The 20,029-nt window shown below is 40.2% G+C and overlaps 1 protein-coding gene across 2 annotated transcripts in view; it reads left to right on the top strand.

The window, feature by feature from the left end:
• The first annotated feature begins 3,321 nt into the window (after positions 1-3,321).
• Positions 3,322-20,029, top strand: part of spon1b (spondin 1b) — a 65,962-nt gene continuing 49,254 nt past the window's right edge. For both annotated transcript variants that reach the window (XM_077595958.1, XM_077595957.1), the window contains exons 1-2: positions 3,322-3,698; positions 5,480-5,586. In XM_077595958.1, the coding sequence (XP_077452084.1) occupies positions 3,479-3,698; positions 5,480-5,586 (327 nt within the window). In that variant the 5' untranslated portion in view covers positions 3,322-3,478. The remainder of the gene's footprint in view (positions 3,699-5,479; positions 5,587-20,029) is intronic.

The raw sequence follows: 20,029 nt of genomic DNA, 5'->3' as shown, positions 1-20,029 counted from the left end.
TGTAGACAGTTATACATGTTCTAAATAGTTTCTCTTCTACCAGTGCCTTAATGATGTTATAATGTTAATTTTAGAATAAATTGGTTAGATTGTAGCACATTCCTTTCACAAATGATTTGATTTAAATTTCCTGGTTATATTCCAATTTTAGTTCATTTTGTTCATTATGCCATTTGCTATTGGAGATAATGAATACGGGGTTGACAGTTTTACATTGTTAAAGAGTTTCTGTCATAACAGTACCTTAATAGATCAACAATGAGGTTGTGTTAATTTTAGACTAAATTGGATGGATTTGAGCATATTTCTTTGACAAATGGGTTGATTTTAATTTCCAGGTAATATTCCAATTTTCGTAAACATATACAAATAGAAGCTGAAACAATCCTTCCTTCAATCCAAACCTTATGATGAGAGTCTTTTTTTTCCATTCATCTTCCATACTCGTTAGGGTTGCGGGGGTTGCTGAAGACTATCCCAAATGACTTTGGGTGGCAGGCAAAATATTTCAGGCAGCTATGATGAGATTCTATCATTGTCATTTTCTTCCCTCTTATATTAAACACTGGTGAATTTTGGGGATTTTCCCCTCCTTTTTAACTAAATGTGCTATTTTCAGGCCATTAAGGTTGATATTAAACTAAGCAGCCAGGACAAAGATGTGTATATTTTCTTTAGTCACACAAAGACAAAATAAAACCTTACAAACAAGAGTCCTTCAAAATCAAGAATGCTGAGTTAACCCTCCAAATTGAACTACATACTGTATTTTTGTATTATGCACCAGACATTGATGTCTTTTAGTTCCACCCTTGTAGACTTATTTGAGAAAATACATATTTTAGTTGTTTTTATATTGGTACATCCAAATCAAAGGTTCCACTGTTGCAAAGTTGCAGCTAAATAAAACTTACACTGTAAGCTGAGTGAATTTTTGACTCCATTCATTGGTCAAGGTTATACACCAGACCTCTGTCATGCATCTGTTTATTGTGCGGAGAGTTCTTCCAGATGGGCTCCATCACACAAAGCGAGGCACGTCAGAACTGTTTAGTTGAACCATCTCCAGCTCTAGCTAAGAACTTGTTTCAATTACTTAAACCTGTAAAGGTTTGGACACAGGCTGTTAGAAGTTAGTAGAAAGTAAAAAAAACAACAACTTCTAAACAACCAAAGTTTAGCATGTTTAGTTTTTAGTCTGCCAAAATAGACAACAATCCGTCTAATGTCAAAAACCACACATCAAGGGGGAAAATCAGTAATCAACTTTATTTATTCATTCTTTTTTTAACCGCGTATCCTAATAAGGTTTGTGGGGGTGCTGGAGCCTATCCCAGCTAACTATGAGCACCAGGCAGGGGACACTGAAGCGGTGGCCAGACAATCGCGGGCCACAAGGAGATGGACAACCATTATCGCTCACACTAATACCTAGGGGAAATTTAGAGCGTTCAACCAGCCTACCCTGCATGTTTTGGGGATATGGGAGGACAAAACCTACGCAAGCCTAGGGAGAACATGTAAACTCCAAACAGCGAGGACCAACCTGGGATCAAACCCTTGACCACAGAACTCTGAGATTGATATTTATTCTCTCTCTCTCTCTCTCTCTCTCTCTCTCTCTCTCTCTTTTTTTTTTTTTTTACAACTTTAGTTTACTTTTTCTGGAGCATGTTAGAGTCTTCAGCCAGTCCCAAAAGGGATTCATGTGGAAATGAAAAGAGCGTACACTATGGTTCTGGTTAAACAAGTGGAAGCTTTATTTACACAGAAATCTTGTATATCCTTATATAACAGCTGTATTTCTCTAGGAGGTTTGGAGAGGAGTCTACATCCATCCACTCAATTTACCTTTCATACCCCAGGTATCCACACAGTGAGGACCCACCTAGGATCGACCCCAGAACTCCGAGTAAGCCAGGCCGCCACTTAATAATAACAATAATATTTTCCAAATAGACTGACCAGCAACCAGTTTAAGGTGTAGATTGCCTTTTACCTGAAGTCAGTAGCGATAATTTCAAGCACCCCACAACCCTGACCAGAATAAGCAGTGTTAAAAATGAATGAATGAATTGCCAAATAACTGTTTAGATACCACAATATATACGAGCGGGAAGAATGAAGGCGTTGCTACCAAATAGTAGCAAAGAATTTAAAGCTGTAAACATAGTCTTGGTTAAAATACGCAGTGACCTTTAAGAAATTCAGGGTTCTCACAGGATTATTGATGGACAATTTGAGGTGAAAATTAAAGTCAAATTCAATTTTTCTTGGAAATACATTGTTTCTGTGTTGTGAGTGTGTCACTACTAGGATGTCTTGTGACATTTAACAACTCTTGCACTTTTTCTTTGAATGATCTCATCTCATGTCATTTTCTCAACCGCTTTATCCTCATTAGAGTCATGGGGGGTGCTGGAGCCAATCCCAGCTGTCTGAGGCCAGAGGTGGGGGACACCCTGAATCGGTGGGCAGCCGCAGGGTACAAGGAGACGGACAACCATGCACATTCTCACCCATACCTAGGGGCAATTTAGAGTGTCCAATCAGCCTACCTTGCCCAGTTTTTGCAATGTGGGAGGAAACCGGAGTACCCCGAGGAAACCCACGCTTGGCCCAGGGAGAACATGCAAACTCCACACAGATGGACATGACCTGGATTTGAACACCAGGACCCCAGAGCTGTGAGACCAATCGCCCCACCGGGCGCCCACTAATTTGAATAAAAAAATAAAAAAAGATGACTGTGTGAATTTACAGTTTATTGTGTCTGTTCTTTTTATCACTCCATAACAAAGTGGGGGTGGCCCGGCGGCTGAGTGGTTAGCGCGTCTGCCTCACAGTGGGGGTCCTGGGTTTAAATCCCGGTCGGTCCACCTGTGTGGAGTTTGCATGTTCTCCCTGGGCCTCTGTGGGTTTTCTCCGGGTATTCTGGTTTACTCTCACATTCCGAAGACATGCATGGTAGGCTGATTGGACACTCTAAATTGCCCCTAGGTATGAGTGTGAGCGTGAATGCTTGTTTGCTGCGATTGGCTGGCCACCAATTTAGGGTGTCCCCCGCCTCTGGCCCAAAGTCAGCTGGGATAGGCTCCAACACCCTCCGCGACCCTAGTGAGGATAAAGTGGTTCAGAAAATTAAAAAAATAACAGCGTGGGTTTAATTTAAATATTAGAACGTGCATAAAAACTGCAGTAGGCAGCTTTATGGGTCTGATTTTATACATGGTCGTATCTTACGGGGGAAAGGCTGTAAGAACAGCTGCAATGACAGAGTTCGTGCGTGTTTGTCGGGGAGGAGACTCGCTCAAGTCAAGACTTTCCTTTGCCCGGAGGCATGGAGACGAGGGTGTGCGCTCCCTTCTTGTCAGTTAATGGTGCTCCTCCGCGTGGTCGAGGCGCCCTTCTCCTGAAAAAAGAGGAGCCTGGCGACGTTTTCTTACCTCGATAAAATCAAACTCTGGAAGGCATCGAGATGGCATTGTTGCTGTTGCTTTTGCAGTGTTATGTGCTGTCGGGTTTTATGTGCAACGCGGTCGCTTTCGTGGAGGAACCATCCGGAGGTAGAGCGGACGGGTACTGCGGGAGGATCTTACGGGCACAGACCCACGGGACCAGGCGTGATGGGTACCATGAGTTCCGTCTCAGAATGGAAGGCGACCCGGAAACCTACCAGCCAGGCAGCACCTACAGAGGTAAACCGGGGGTGCGCTTAGTTACATGCTGTGTGTTCAAGTTCAAAGAAGCGCAAGTAACATTGACCCTACTTAAAGTGCGTATGTAAGTTCACGAGATCTAAAGATATTCGTTCTTATCCTCACAAGAGTCGCGGGGGGTGCTGGAGCCTATGCCTGCCAAAAGACATTAAATAATCCTGCCTAAAATCACAATAATTATTTGTAACATCTTACACCCAACACTGCCTCTTTGTTCTAAATGTATGGTGTGTATTGACCTGAAGGTGTTTCTAATATATTTAGCCAACAGACACTACATATATTTGGTCAATTGAAACAATAAAGATGACTTAATTATAAATTTTGTTGAATTCTTTGGTAGTTTTCATATTAAAAAAAGTAATTATTATTTATTATGGCGGCGGTGGGGCGAGTGGTTAGCACGTCGGCCTCACAGCTCTAGGGTCCTGTGTTCAAATCCAGGTCGGTCCACCTGCGTGGGTTTCCTCTGGGTACTCCAGTTTCCTCCCACATTCCAAAATGCATGGTAGGCTGATTGGACACTCTAAATTGCCCCTAGATAGTGTTGTGAGTGTGCATGGTTGTCCACCGATTCAGGATGTCCCCCGCTTCTGGCCCGGAGAGTAGCAGGGGTGCTGGAGCGTATCCCAGCTGACTTCGGGCACCAGGCGGGGGGCACCCTGAGTTGGTGGCCAGCCATTCGCAGGGCGCAAGGAGATGGACAACCATTCACGCCCAATCACATTCATACCTTGGGGCAATTTAGAGTGTTCAACCAGATACGAGCATGTTTTTGGCATGTGGGAGAAAACCAGAGGATCCGGAGAAAACCCACGCAAGCACGGGGCGAACATACAAACTCCACACAGGAAGGTCAGTCCCTGGGGGATCTAAAAGATGTGATTTATTTTAAATTATATTGTTCACATTTGGCAGTGAAAAAGGCATTTTTTATTGAATGTCACACACAAATTCTGTTGTCAAATTAGGTGTTCTGAATCCTGACCTATATTCATTTCCTTACCTCTTCTTGGCAGGCGAGTGGAGAAACACACGCACACAGAACAGAAGATCAGTAAATACGTGTGTCCAATTATGCTGACTACTTGGATTCAGCCTTCAAAACATCCTGCTCCAAGATGTTTTAACACTTAGCAGTTAACACGGAGTGGAACTAAACAGAATCAGTTGTGTTTCATTAGATTAAATTTCATTTCTTCATCTTTTTTTCTGAAACGCAAATCCTTATGAGGGTCACCGGGGTGGGAGAGTAGGGGGCTATTGAACACCCTGAACTTTTTATTAGAAAAGTAGAAACAAATTAAATAGAATAAAATGAGGGAGGTATTTCTTGTTTGAAATTTGGAGGATTTAAGATCGCAAAACTAGAAACTAAAACCAGTGATCCCTTTTTAGAGATTTCACTCGGTTCTCTGTATCTTGAAGTTTTCATATGATGTAAGTACAATATATAATACTCATGGTAGTGAGCAACGACAACAACAACAAATAAATCCATAAAAAACGATAGATTCAGATGCCTTTACTGAAGTAGTCTTCATTTGGATTCACTGTGTCCTTATCCTTCCATAGTGAGATGCTAAATCTCTATTTACAGTATTTACTCTTCCCTATCATGAGAATGAAGACAAGAACTCTGGTTTTCTGCCAGTATCGCTCAGTCTGATCCTGCATCATTGCTCCTGATGTGTCAATGTAAAGCCCCTGTCCTTCCCTGTGTGTATGAGCTGTTAATATACACTCTGTTCTCCCTATAGTGATGCTTTTGGCGACCAGCCCTGCATATTTCAGAGGTTTTACCCTCATTGCACTGAAGGAGGGGAAGGAGGGCACTACAGATGATGACTACACTGGTCGGTTTCAGGTGAGATATTCGAGGATATCCTTTGCAATTTGACTGCAATTTGTATGACAGAGTGTGGCCTAAATATATGACAGATTTTGTGAAAGAAAGCCAAAAGGCAGAATTGCCTGTCTGAAGAAACTAAAATGTTCTTGAGTATTTGATGCAGCTTGACTGTGTGCGGCAGACATGGTGTTCTTCCAAACAAGCAATAGATAGAATATCAGTTCTAGCGGAAAATGGAAAGGAAGTGTGTGAGTGGGAGATGATGATAGAGAGTAAGTTATGCTGGACAGAGAGTTAAATAGAGGGAGTTTGAGAAGGCACAGAGGTTTTGATAAGTAGCAATACAGCTCCAGCTGAAACATTGCTGCTGCGGAGAAAGAAAAGACTTCCACAAATACCTCTTGAGAAGCATAAACAGGAACAGAAATCTCTGGTGTGTTTCTATCTACTGGCCGCCCAACTTGGAAAAAGAAAGTTTGCACTGTTGCACTAGCCTCTTTTTTTAGGGAGGAATATTCCGAAATATTCACCCTCTAATGATGCCAATGAGTCGAGTGAACCTGAGGGCATGTCATTACACATCAGCAGCACATTCTCGGTGCATGCTGATACTGTGATTAGCTTCACTAAGGCCCAGGTTGAAATGATTAGTCAAAGGGGACATGTTTAAGGAGGGCTGGTAAAAATACCAAATATTGTGACATATGTAGTGAGAATGAAAGGAAAAGCAGAGGTCGTGGCACACATGGGGGCAGCCATTGTACAAAGCACACAGTCAGCAAGACAGCAGGGGCATGAGCGCTAGGGGTATAGCTCATGGTTATGCCATAAAATCCAAACACGACATCCTCAGTTTATGCGGTCCAGTTGAAGTGGTGGTGGTGGGTTGGGTGTCGTTCAAAGCGCCATAGTGGCCCAAAGTTTACCTGTGCGGTATAGTTTGGGAACCCCTTCTTTGTAGCTTTTTTAAAAACTGATCGTTGCCTACTGCCTTTGCAAAATAAAAAATCTTATGTTCATATGGAAAATAAATTGAAGCCTTTGTACAAAGATTGGGCATATACCCTACTACTACTACTGCTGATGCACTTCTGGCTTGTCCCCTGACGGGTCGCCGAAGAGAATCATTTTTTCATCACCTTTACATCATCTGGGCATATAACCCTACTGTACGAAATAAAAGATATTTGATCTATAAATCAAGGAATAGCTGCAAAAAAAACACTCTTAGAGCTGCGAGGAAAGTCCCAAACCTACTGTTAATGACATTAGTAAACAACTCCAAAGGGCAATAGTTTTGTTAGTACCAGTACTGACTGTTTGAATAAAATGTCAAGAACGGAAAGTATAAAGGCTTACACTAAAGATGCAAACGGCTCATTAGAAAGAATAGGAAGTGTTGAAGTTGGGACTCTGGCTAGGATTGCAAAAACCTTTTCTCTACTAATCATTTCTTCACCTTGTAAGGCTGAAATGTACAATGGGGCTCAAGGCCAACTTTGTCTGCAGAATGCCTGATGTGGTTGTTCATAGTCTTAATATATTGCTCTTTTTTCATGAAGTAGTCTCCTGTGATTGGGTTCCCTGGGCCATTAGCTGAAAAACACCCCCAAAGCATTATGTTTAATAACACCATAGTATTTGACACTGGCAACTCGGGAAGGTATTGTCAAGTCCAAAGTGGTGTAAAGAAGAGTCACAATTATTTTAATCAATGCTTGCTGGTTGTTTATGCAACTTAATGGAGTCCTAACCAATCCTGCGCTTGTCCTTGGCGGCTGACTACTGCATCATTAGATATGAAGCAGAGATTGTATTTAAATTGCTGGTAATCATAATGAACATATGAGTAAATTGTACAGCCTTGGAGTGATTCTTCTTGCATATAACCTTGCTATCTTTTGGCAAAAGCAAATGCTATTTTACCCTCTAAAGCCCAATCCACAAAATATTTAACAGTGAATTAAAAATCTTTAATACCTTTAATGGACCCTTGAAACAAAAAGACAGCAAAGCTTCAAATATAATTTGTCAACATTTGTATCATATTTGCATGATTCATCTATTTTTGTCATTCACTCATTCCTTCATTTTCTAAACTGGTTTATCCTCACTAGGGTCGGGAGGGGTGCTGGAGCCTATCCCAGCTGACTTTGGGCATGAGGCGGGAGACACACTGAATTGAGGAGACAAACAACTGTTCATGCTCACACTCTAATTTTCACCTTTAGCCTGCCACCCATTAAGTATCAAATCAAATCAAATCAAAAGCCTTCATTGTCATCATACACAGCTGCGTATCACGAAATTGGTGGTGCTACTCCAAGCTTTTCAAAGTGTGTTTTCCCAGTAAAAAAAACATAAATAGTAGTATAAAAGTATAAAATTTTACATCCCGGCTAGGTGAATTCTAAAATATTGCACAGAATTCTAAAATATTGCACAGATTCTGAAATATTGCACAGATTCTAAAATATTGCACAGATTTCTAAGATATTGCACATTGTTACTGCACACCCAGAAGTTATTGCACAGAAGCGATTGTGTGTCGTGCTAGCTCAAGTTCAGAGTCCTGATGGCTGTGGGAAAAAAAACTGTCCTTAAGTCTATTTGTCCGTGCTTTGTGAGACCTGTAGCGTCTGCCAGATGGCAGCAGCTGGAACAGGTTGTGACCAGGGTGGTATTGGTCCCTGACAATGTTCCTGGCTCTGCTGAGGTAGCGAGGGCTGGCAATGTCATCCAGTGAGGGCAGAGAGCAGCCGATGATCTTCTGGGCAGTGTTGATCACTCTCTGCATGGCCTTTCTGTCTGCTGCCGTGCTTCCAGCGTACCACACTGTAACGCAGTATGCTAGGATGCTCTCCACAGTGGCTCTACAGAAGGTTAGCAGGAGCTTAGTGTCCAAGTTGTTCCTCCTGAGTACCCTCAGGAAATTGAGTCGCTTCAGGGCCTTCTTCACCACTGCCGTGGCATTGGTAGACCAGGAGAGCTTGTCCGTGACGTGGACCCCCAGGAATTTGAAGGACTGTACCCTGTCTACGCATACTCCATTTATGGGGAGTGGGGGCAGATCTGTGCTGCGTTTGCGAAAGTCCAGGGTTATTTCTTTAGTTCTCGTGGTGTTTAGTGTGAGATTGTTCACCAAACACCACGAAGACAGTTTGTTGACATCATCTCTGTAGGCCAACTCATCCCCTCCTGAGATGAGTCCGACCACAGTGGTGTCATCGGCAAATTTGATGATGGAGTTAGACTGGTGGGTTTGTGTACAGTCGTATGTGTACAGGGAGTACAGAAGAGATCTCAGTACACAGCCTTGAGGGGAGCCAGTGCTCAGTTTAATGGAGGAAGAGAGGTGGGGACCAAATCTAACAGTTTGTGGACGGTTGGTTAAGAAGTTCTTAATCCAGTAGCAGATGGAAGAGGATAGTCCTAGGTGGGAGAGTTTTTCAGCCAGAATGTCCGGTATTATAGTCGTACCTCTACTTACAAAATTAATTGGTTCCAGAACTTGGAAACAGAAGTTGAAATTTTGTAAGTAGAGCAGTACTTTATATATAAATACACTAATTCGTTCCACGGTCCCCACAAAACTACCAACTAAACCCTTAAAAATGCATCACAGTGTCCCAATTTTATAGGACATTTTCTCTTTTTTTAATGCCCCGTAAATACATACCTGTGCGCAAAGAGCAGCCTTATTGAAATTAAAATTTCCTTCGCACCAGGCTGGCAGGAAATTATTTATAGCCATCCTCAAGTCTTAATGCTACACCTACAGCCACCCTAATTTAATAGTTTCAGTCAGATTGGAACCCAGGTTACCAAGATATGAGAGGGTTTACTTTGTAGTATGAAAATGCATCAAGTGGTGCAGCAACCAATGTGGAAACCATTTTGTGGATGCATAGCAAAACTGACCCAAAACTGTAAGGCAGTGGTACAAAACCACTCTGTCACTTTGCTGCCCACGCTCCAATACTTTTGAAACATTTCTAAATGCAAACACGTCAGCTCTATTGTCTCCTTCTTACCACAGTCAACGTGGATGTGCATAGCAAACACCTCAGTCTTATGGGAGGCCGAGAATAGACAAACTGGGGGATGAGCTTGAGCAAAATGAAAGTTGACATACTGGCTTTGTAATATGTTGAATACATATTGGAGTTACCCATCAGGTATGTTCTATTGTGCATCTCATACTTTTGTAGGCATGATAAAACTGATGACATTTTATCGAGTTGTTTGCTGCAATGGTTGTAAAAATAATTGTGTTTTTTTGTACCTTATGAAATCATTGATGATCATTAGTGTGGAAAATGTTCAAAAATATTATTTTCTCACAAAGATGAATACAATTTTTCTTAGCGAGGGTATTTTGAGCAAATCAACTTTTTCAGAAGTTTGCGTCAAATGTCTTGTCTTTTAATTTTATAGCATGAAAGAAGTAACTGTCAACTTTAAGAACTGCCGAACGCCGATATTGCACCGTATGCACACTTTATTGGACTTTAAATGTCATGCAGGAAAAAGCCATTTGTGATTTTGATCGTATAATATTGCTATATCTTTTTTCACTCAATTCTGCACCAATTAACGTAAAAAAACGTAAAAATGCAAACTGTACGGCCGATGCTTGTAGATATCTTTACGTGAAGGAGATACGGCGAGAAAGACAGCGATACTGTTCTCATAAGCAGCCTTTCGCATGCTCGGCCACCCGGCGGTCGTATCGGGAACCGTCTAGTGTGCTCCTACCTCAAATTTGTCTTGTATCTCAGGGCAAAAAAATGCTCAGAATTTTCCCCGTATCCCAAATTTTTCGGATGTTGGGACACCCGTATGTCAAGGCATTACTGTAATAATAAAACATCGATTTTGGCCTCAATCATGTTTCATTTTCTTTCTTTCTCTTTTTCATTTTTGAATCAGTAAAAATACTATAATAATTTTATTAGACACAGATTTAGTTTATTTGTTTATAGTCCTGATCCTTTTGTTTAACATGCATTTTTAAAGTTAGTCCTCCAGCCATTTTTCTGTAAAGGTAGAAACAAAAGTAACACAGATGTAACACAATATGCCTCGTCTTTCAGTTATTTATTAGTCATATAAATCACTCAACAATAATAGATAACAGTAATCTACAACAACTAATCTTTTTAACATGAGTTAATTTTATTTTGGGGGAGGGTGAGAGGCAACCTGTGTGTTTTAAATGTTCACAAGTAGATGTGTAGGCTGTCTGTGTGTTTTTCCCAGACATCCTTGCATTGGGACACGGGTCATATTTATCCAGGTCAGCATATTTTTGCTCAGGGAAGAAGATGTAAAATGTTTGGATTAGAGGAGCGATGAGCAAATTTGATATATGGCCAAACACAAATTATCAAGAGTCGTGGTTTAGCAGGGGATAAACAAAGAATCATTATAAAATGCCGCACCAAGGCAAAGGTTTCAGATCAAGGCAATTATGTAGTAAGCTAAACAGAACTTAGTGGGCTTTGAGGACGCGGCTATGTCTGATGTTTGCAGGCTTGGAAAGATAGTGAACTGATAAGAAAGATAATCACATCCGAATGAGATCTGAACATAATTATCTTCTTGCTAAATACCCAAATGCTCAAAAATGCGTTGGAAATGCAAGGCAAGAACTTTTTTTCTATTATCAAGAATTTACAAAGAATAATTTATGGTCATTTTCTTTACCACCAAGTTAACAGCCTTGTTGTTTTCAGTGTTCTTGATTTAACATGATCAGATTTTTTATGTGTACATATAAATGGGATATGTAGCATTGATGTGAATATTAAATATTCATTAGAAGAATATTGGTCTTGTTTATTAAATTGGTGTGCCTTGTCTGTTTTGTACTATAATTATTAATAAACAATACTTGATACCTTACTAATTGCTTACATTTCAAAAATGAATTATTGTATTTTCCTGCATACATGCGCTATTTGTCGCTCAAAAAATGATGACTGAATGTGCACAAATTAGACTCGACATGCTCAAAACTGCAAGGTGATAAAGACGAAACACCATGACACAAGACAACGTGGCTGATATGGTCATTTATTTCAAAAAAGAGAAAAGATAAACAGATAAAACACTGAACAAAATTTATTTAGACGTATATGAATGAAATTCAAGAAAAAAATAAACCGTATCTTGCATAAAACGTGAAAAAAACTCTCTTTTGCCTGCCATTGTTCGCTCAGGGCATCGCTATCTTGCCTAGGGATGACAAAATAGACTGCTACGAACACACTTCCTGGTTGTACTGCTCACGTGACTACCTTTTTGAATTTGTCTAGGTGCAGGCAGCACCCTTTCGGAATGTGCAATCCAGCAGATGATCCTTTTGTTTCATACAGTAACTCAGAAATACCACGTGCGATGATTTTTCTTAAGATTTGCTCTTTAAAGTAACACACTTGTACTCCCTATTAAAACCATGAATAAGGAGGTGAAAATTGTGAATCAGGGGACGTCTTAAACAAGAGAAATTGTAAAATTCAACTATTTTAAGGCAATTTTACGGGGAGGTGGTTAATATGCAAGAAAATACGGTAATCACAGTGACAGTGCACATGAAGTGGATGTAGAAATTGAAATTACACCCTGTTGAAGTGCCAGGTTTCAGAGATATGAAAAATAACAGAAAAAAATACAACAAATAGTAAAATTTGATAAAGATAAAAATACAAATGCAAAATACTAAAGAGTCATGTTGAACTTGACTTGCGCTGGTCTGGCTTGAAGTGCCCAACAAGTATCTGACATCACTGCCTACATTTAGTTTTCAGTGTTTAGAAATGCAGAAAACAATCCTGCCAATTTATCAGAATGGTGTATTTTGAAATAAATATTAATAGAGTAATACCTTGACATATGAGTGCCTCAACATATGAGAAATTTGAGATACGAGTAAAATTCCGAGCAAATATTTGCCTTGAGATACGAGCATACGAGACAGGCAGAGACAGACAGATTTCTTGCCGCATCTCCCTCGTGTAAAGATATCTACGAGCACTGGGCGGAGTGTTTCATTTTTTCCGTTTTTTTTTGCGTTAGTCAATGCAGAATTAAAGAAAAAACAATGAGTCCAAAGCAAGCAGGTGCAATGAAGGGTAGTGCGAAGAATCCTATTGTGCGTCATTTTTCGTAATGTTTTAAAGGGGAGACAAAAGCAAACAACCCTAGATAGGTTCCTTTTAAAAACTCTGGCCAAAAATGAAGGTGGAAGTGAGGCAAAAAGACCCAAGCTGGAAGAAGAAAAGTAAAAAAAATCAAAACAAAATTAGAATTAAGTTTAGTCTAAGGTAAGATTCAAACTTATTTTTACGTGTGTCTGTATCGTAATCTAAGTTCATTTAAGTTAAATTTATGTTTTTGTTATGTTACGAGCGCATTGTCATCCAAAAAGTCTCTCTCCCCTCCGCACACTCCGTGTTGTACAAAAAAATGTCTCATTTTTGTATTGAACATCATAACCACTAGATAGTTATTTGTTACTCTTTTAGTAAATGGGGAATTAGAACCAATAAAAATGTTTTTCCATTTTAATATCCTTTTTCAGAGCATGGGCACGAATTAATTTGTATTTTGTTCAAAAAGTTTATTTGAGATACGAGTAAATCGTCATACGAGCTCGGTCCGGGAACGCATTAAGCTTGCATCTCAAGGTATTACTGTATAGCAATTAATCTGTCAGTCTGTTCTGTGCTGTAATTGGTCAGTCTGAATTAGAGGAATGTAAAAATGTTACTTCTTTCTGATAAGTCATTTTTGTCGTTGCATCATTGCATGGCTTGTGTAAAGGTCTGCAATACTGGTGAAGCTCCAACTTCTTCTTGGACTTTTGCATTAAATGCCGGGCTTTGATTGATGGAGAGCTCAAGGCAAAATGTCAGTGCCTCCAGGTCTTCATCAAAACTTTGTTACTTATAAAAGTCAACACATCATTAAGTGTTGACGTGACATTTCAAACTTCCATCTTTCCCTATGGTTTTACTCAAAAAAAGTCATTTCAATTATTTTCTCAATTTTTCAGTTCCAACCCTAGCATTCTGTTTACACCTAACAACATGAGTGCACATCGTTACACATTGTATCATTCTTATGTTTTCTCTTGGGATCTTGGCTGTATGTTCTATCCTGAATTTGCCCCCCTCAAGCTTTGCTGTGTTGGTGAGCATGTATGTGTGTTTGTGATAGTGTTTGAACAAGGTCTGAATTTGCTTGTGCAGGCGCTCAGAAGCCTCTGTTTACCGTCTCAACAGGGAGCGAGAGACTGAGAGGGGGAGATTGAGATAGAAAAACCATGGACACACACAAATATGCCAGCCTCTGCAATGAAAACAAACGCTCCTTTGCCAATCTCTCACACCTCCCCCATTTCTTTCTCAAAATGAATCTTTTTTTCTGTCTGAGGTTTAGTCTGTCACACATAGGTACCTGACAACAAACCAGTGCAAGAAAGTTTGGCAAGCTAGCTTGGAGTTGAATATCAATTAATTTCTATTTATTTTCATTTTTGGATAAAGCCTGATTATTTCCTGTTGAACAGCACTTACAGTATCTGCATAGTTTTTCTTATAACCCGGTTGCATATGGTAAGTATTGCGGGCAACTGATTTCATTTGACAGACTTAGACAGCAGAGAGACAGTTCACTCGTAGGGCTTTACTAAATGTGTTCTCACTGAATGCGGTTTCCCATATACTCTCACTCCACTATAATAATAGTATGTGAAGAATGTTTGATTTCATCCATTCATCCCCCATACCACTTAAATCTTCAATCCCTGGTATTATTCAACGGGTGCTTAAATCAGAAGAAGTGAGAAATAAAGTTTGCATGCGTGAATCCTTTTGTCATTTGTTCACACGCACACCAAAACTCAACAGCACGAAAATATTTTTGAAGGTCATATCACAAATTGGTTAGAAGTGGATTGAAAGTGTTGGCATTCAAAGCCGAGGGTGTAGGGAGTGTTTTATACTATATATATATATATATATATATATATATATATATATATATATATATATATATATATATATATATATATATATATATATATATATATATATATATATACAAGATTTATTAAAATCAAACTATATATTAGTTTGATTTTAATAAATCTTGTAAAACACCTCTTTGGTTCATATTGTCTGCTTTGGGATTCAATTTTTGCAGACCGTAATATTCCAGTCAGGCAGTAATACATCCATGTAAGTGTGTCTGTGCGTCTGTGTGTGTGTGTGTGCGCGCAGGTGATCGGAATGAGTTGTATTGTCTGATCTGATTTTTCTAGGAAACCCATGGTTTGGAATGTAATGATTAACCAAATGTTTTATCACTATACTTGCTGTTTAAGATTTGCAGGGATATGCCTCAGGCCATCCCGAAAAGGAATCCACTATGACTAGTAAATATCGGTAACCCGAAACTTTTTTAATCATGTCATTGAAATCCATTGTAATCACCTGGCCAGGGGCGTGTCCACGTCCGGATCGTGTACCCCCTGCGGTGGTTTTGTTGTAGGCATATTGTTATACCTACTGCAAACGCTGCAGTCCTGCAGCTCACTTTTAAAAAAATGTCTCATGAGAGGATGCCACCATCAGTGTTTCATCCACACCTACGTGGCATGTTCCATGGGCTTCAGAAATTAGATTTCTCAATTGTGTCTGAGATGGAATACATTTACCTTCTTTTCGCCATATATCATCCTCATCTTTGAGGCCCACTTACGATATCCGTACACTTTTCTTCTGGATTTGCTTTTTCCTGGCATAACCTAATTGTTTCTACCGTCACTTTCAGTGGATTGCCACATTCAGACTCACTTACAGTTAGTTGTAGTGTTGGTCGGTGCCCCGACACATTTTTTGCCATTCGATCTGCTGATTCATTTCCTGCCAACACAAAGTCATTAGTTTGAGAGTGACCTTTGCACTTTATGACTGACACCGCTGTTGGGAGCATTAAAGCATCTCGTCTTGATGTTTAATGGGTATACCAGTTGCAGTTTGGGAATCGTTTCGTTGCCATTCTTATAATGTTACATGAATTGTCATGTGTGCATACGCTGAGTCTGTGTAAATGTCTACTGACTGGTTTTCTAGGGGCTCGTCTGGGATACTATTCATCCTTTGTCTCCAGCAACTGCCCCAATACTATACAAACTAAATAATAAAAGTGACATTTTATTGAAATGCATTTTTCAAAGCAACAATCCTAAAATGAAGAAAACAATCCTAAAATGCAGAAAAGAAAAACTATTTTCACTGATTATCCCTCACTTTCACTCCAACGAAATAACGTTGCATTTTAAATGAAACCAGGACAAGTGTATGTTCCCCAATATCTGTAAAAGAGGCTGGGATGCTTGGCATTTCGGAAACAATTGAAGGCCTGCTCAAAGTAGGAGTGCTGTGTGAAATTCAGGGCTCTGACTATAATACGCCCATTTTACCCATTGAAAAGAAAGGCACTGGAAAATTTCGCATGGTCCATGACCTGCGTGCGATTAATGCGGCCGTTTTGACTCCCACTTTACCTGTCCCGAACCCTCACTCAGCATTGTCTCAAATTACATCTGCCCACACTCATTTCAGTTGCATTGACTTGGCTAATGCTTTCTTTTGCATACCACTCCATCCTTCAATGAAACATTTTTTTCACTTTTACTTGGAATGGTGTATGTTATTCCTACAATTGTCTGCCTCAAGACTTTGTTCTTTCACCTGGACTCTTCAACGACAGTCTCTGCCAGTTGCTTTCTCCACTTGTACTGCCCCCTGGTGTTCTCCTGGTGCAATATGTGGATGACCTCTTGCTGGCTGCTCCATCTGAAACCTGTTGCCTTGAAGCCACCTGGTCTTTGCTTTCTCATTTGGACTCTGTTGGTTTGAAGTGTTCCAAATTCAAACTTCAGGTTGCACGGCCACAAGTTTCCTTTCTCGGTCGCCTGATTTCACGACACGGCACTGGGATGTCGCCCACTCACAAAGATGATATCCTCCATCATCCTAAACCAACAAATGTCAAATCCATGCTGGATTTTCTTGGCCTTTGCAACTACTCCAGACATCATGTTCCTGATTTTGCTGAACTCACCCATCCACTCCGGCAGATGGTTAATGCTCAGGGTATGCGAAACCTTTCCAAAACTTTGTTGGACCACGGAAGCAGATACATCCTTCATTTCCTTGAGGCAACATCTTTCCATTGCTGCAGCTTTTGCAATTCCCGGCCAATGCACTAAATGTTGAAGGAAGAGTGCTCTGTCTTCCTTCTCGGGTTTGATTAATTTCGGATGTGGAAGATGTTGGTTGTCCAAATACAGGCTGGGAGGCGATGAACAGTGACTTCGAAGCTTTTATTACAGAATATTCCACGCATTTGTGGACGACAGCCTTGCCAGTGGTCCACTTGTGCCTGGAATATTCTGTAATAAAAGCTTCGAAGTCACTGTTCATTGCCTCCCAGCCTGTATTTGGACAACCAACATCTTCCACATCCGAAATTAATCGAACTCGAGAAGCAAGACAGAGCGCTCTTCCTTCAACACTATGCACTTGTTTGTTAGTTGGGAATTCTTGTAGTACTTTAGAATTTATGTATAAAAAATACATTGTGCCTCCGAAGCTTGAAGAAATAACATACGTGAACAATATAACCTTGATAATATTGATGTGAGAATCAAATTTCCCATGAACAGCACCAAAGTCTGCAATCAAAAATCATTACATATATTTTTTATATTCGTTTCACATTTGACTCTTTCTGAGAACTTCAGTTTTTTTTTGTTCTTGTTTTGCATTTCCCTGCTGCCTACAACTCTTCCTTGTCCTTTTTCACGCTCCTAAGCTTGCTTTGTTTCTCTTGAATGCCTTTTAGCCCCTTGTTTGTAGCGACTTTTGACTGACACAGATTCAGGCTAAGTGACACAGACCAAAGCAATGGCTCGAATAGAGAGAGAGACAGGGGGAGGTCAACATTGAAATCCAGGACCACCATGTATGTTTTCCCGGGTACGTGTTTCCTTTTTTCTGTATACAAATTGCGCATTTGTGAATTTGCATGAGGATGTCTTTGTGTTACAGATGATGGCTTTTAGTGTGTGGGTGTTTTTTGAATTGCCAAAGAAGGAAACTGACAAAGGAGAGAAAGCTTTCAGTGACATAATACTCTAAGTCTTTTGAAGACATTTGGGTGGGATCTGACTTGGAAAATATAGCAATAAGGTCAGAGGTCATGTGTGAATGTTTGTGTTTGTTAGTTTGTATTAAACCTGTTGAAGCCTTCAACTACTCACCGTAGGGATTATGATAGAAACCTCTACAATGTTGATCATGGGTGACTTTAAAATGACCTCTTTCATTGTTCATATTTGACTGCCAGCTACTCTCTTAGCTTCACAGAAAGCTATACAATAAACACTCTAATTCTCAATTAGATAAATTGGAATAATTGATAGATTCAGGGATATTCATACCCACTTTATTTTCTGTCCAGTCACTAGAGAAGTCCTCCTATGTGGAGTTTGCATGTTCTCCCTGGGATTGCGTGGGTTTCCTCCGGGTACTCCGGTTTCCTCCCTCATTGCAAAAACATGCATGATAGGCTGGTTGAACTCTATATTGCCCCTAAGTATAAGTGTGAGCATGAATGGTTGTCCGTCTCCTCGTGACCTGCGATTGTCTGGCCACTAATTTAGGGTGTCCCCCTCAAAATTAAGAATTGCTTTCAGTGGAATCAGCATTGTTCGTCGCAGAGTACATGTTATTTTGCTGCTTATTTTGTAGGGACAAATTAGGGATTATACTTATTTTTTTGGTAAAGTAATTGTCACTTTTTTAAAAATCATGTCTGAAAGGTGGGTGAATGGTTAGCACGTCAATCCCTGGTGGATTCTGACCTTGGTGGGGTTTTTCTGGGTACACCGGTTTTCTCTGGCATCACAAAAACATGCATTGTGTGAAGACTCAAAATTGTCCCTAGGTAGGATTAGTTGCCTTGTTGTGCCTTGTGATTGGCTGGCAAACATTTCAGGGTTTCTGCCCAAAGTTGTCTGGGAATGGCTCCAGCAGCCCCACAACCCTTGTAAGGATAAGTGGAACAGAAAATAAATGAATGTTATATCAAGATGGTAATAACATTTTTGAGAAACTGGCGTCAATTTTCACTCACCACACCCAAGATTGAATACCTACAGATCTGTTTAAATTATACATTAATTGAATGGAAGAGTGGTTAGTACGTCCTCCTTACAGTTGAGATCAAGTGTTCATTCCCTGGTGGATAACGACCTTCCTGTGTGGAGTTTGCATGTTATCCCTGGGGTTGTGTGGGTTTTCTCCGAGTACTGCGGTTTCCTCCCACATCCCCCCAAAACATGCATCTAAGGCTGGTCCAACACTAAATTGACCAAGATGGCGCCGCTCAAGTGGCAGCCGGTAGCGGTAGCTCCGTCAGCTCTTGCTCGTTTTGTGTTTTTGCTGTTTTTCTATACTAATGATTTGATTTAATGATTCTTAATGATCCCATATAAGTTATCCAATCCAATACTTTGCTTTGTACTATGTGCTTTTTGCTTTGTTGTTCTGCGGCCTTTGTGACTGTATTGTCTAACTTTTAACTATGTGTTACTATGCCTTTCCTGTATCTGCATTCTCACCCTCTTGCTACTGTGACAATGAAATTTCCCGAATACGGGATGAATAAAGTTATCCAATCCAATCCAATCCAAATTGTCCCTAGGTAATTGTATGAGGCTGAATGGTTGTTTGTCTCCTTGTGCTAGGCAATTGACTGGTGACCAATTCAGGGTGTCCCCCCCCTTCTGTGTGTAGTTGACTGGGATAGGCTCCAGTATCCCCACGGCACTTGTGAGGATGAGCAATTCCGATTGAATAAGTGGAATTAATGGAACCCACCAGGGATTGAACCCTTGATCTCGGAACAGATCTGTAACATTCTAACCACTCTCCACCGTGCCCCCCTGTAAATTTGGCCAAAAGGCCTACAAAAAGGTGCAATTAAAAGTCATTGTGGAGGAAAAAATAAAGAACAGATGTGAATTCACTAATTGAAAGATCAAGTATTATTATGAAAAGGGTTAAAAGTAATTTCCAAGATTTTTTGATCCAGCAAACTATAATAAAAGCCATTCTCCAAATGGCATAGACATGAAACAGTGATGTGTTCTTGCCAATGTTTGGGTTGTTATGGTTTTGTTTTATTCCACTCTCTGTACTGTTTATTTGTTTCTTTCCTTGATAATTGGGGAACACAGCAGCAAACTAAATCTCTGTTTCTATTTTAATTTCTTTAGGATTGAGGCTTTTCCTCATTTTAGACATTTCTATTCATGCATTGATGCACATGAAATACTAACGTTCTAATCTGCAATCTACAATGGACAGGGCTTCACGAC

The sequence above is a fragment of the Stigmatopora argus genome, chromosome 3 (assembly GCF_051989625.1).
Source record: "Stigmatopora argus isolate UIUO_Sarg chromosome 3, RoL_Sarg_1.0, whole genome shotgun sequence".
Taxonomy (NCBI): Eukaryota; Metazoa; Chordata; class Actinopteri; order Syngnathiformes; family Syngnathidae; genus Stigmatopora; species Stigmatopora argus.
Note: the sequence above shows the minus strand (reverse complement) of the source record. Positions and strands in the feature narration are given on the sequence as shown.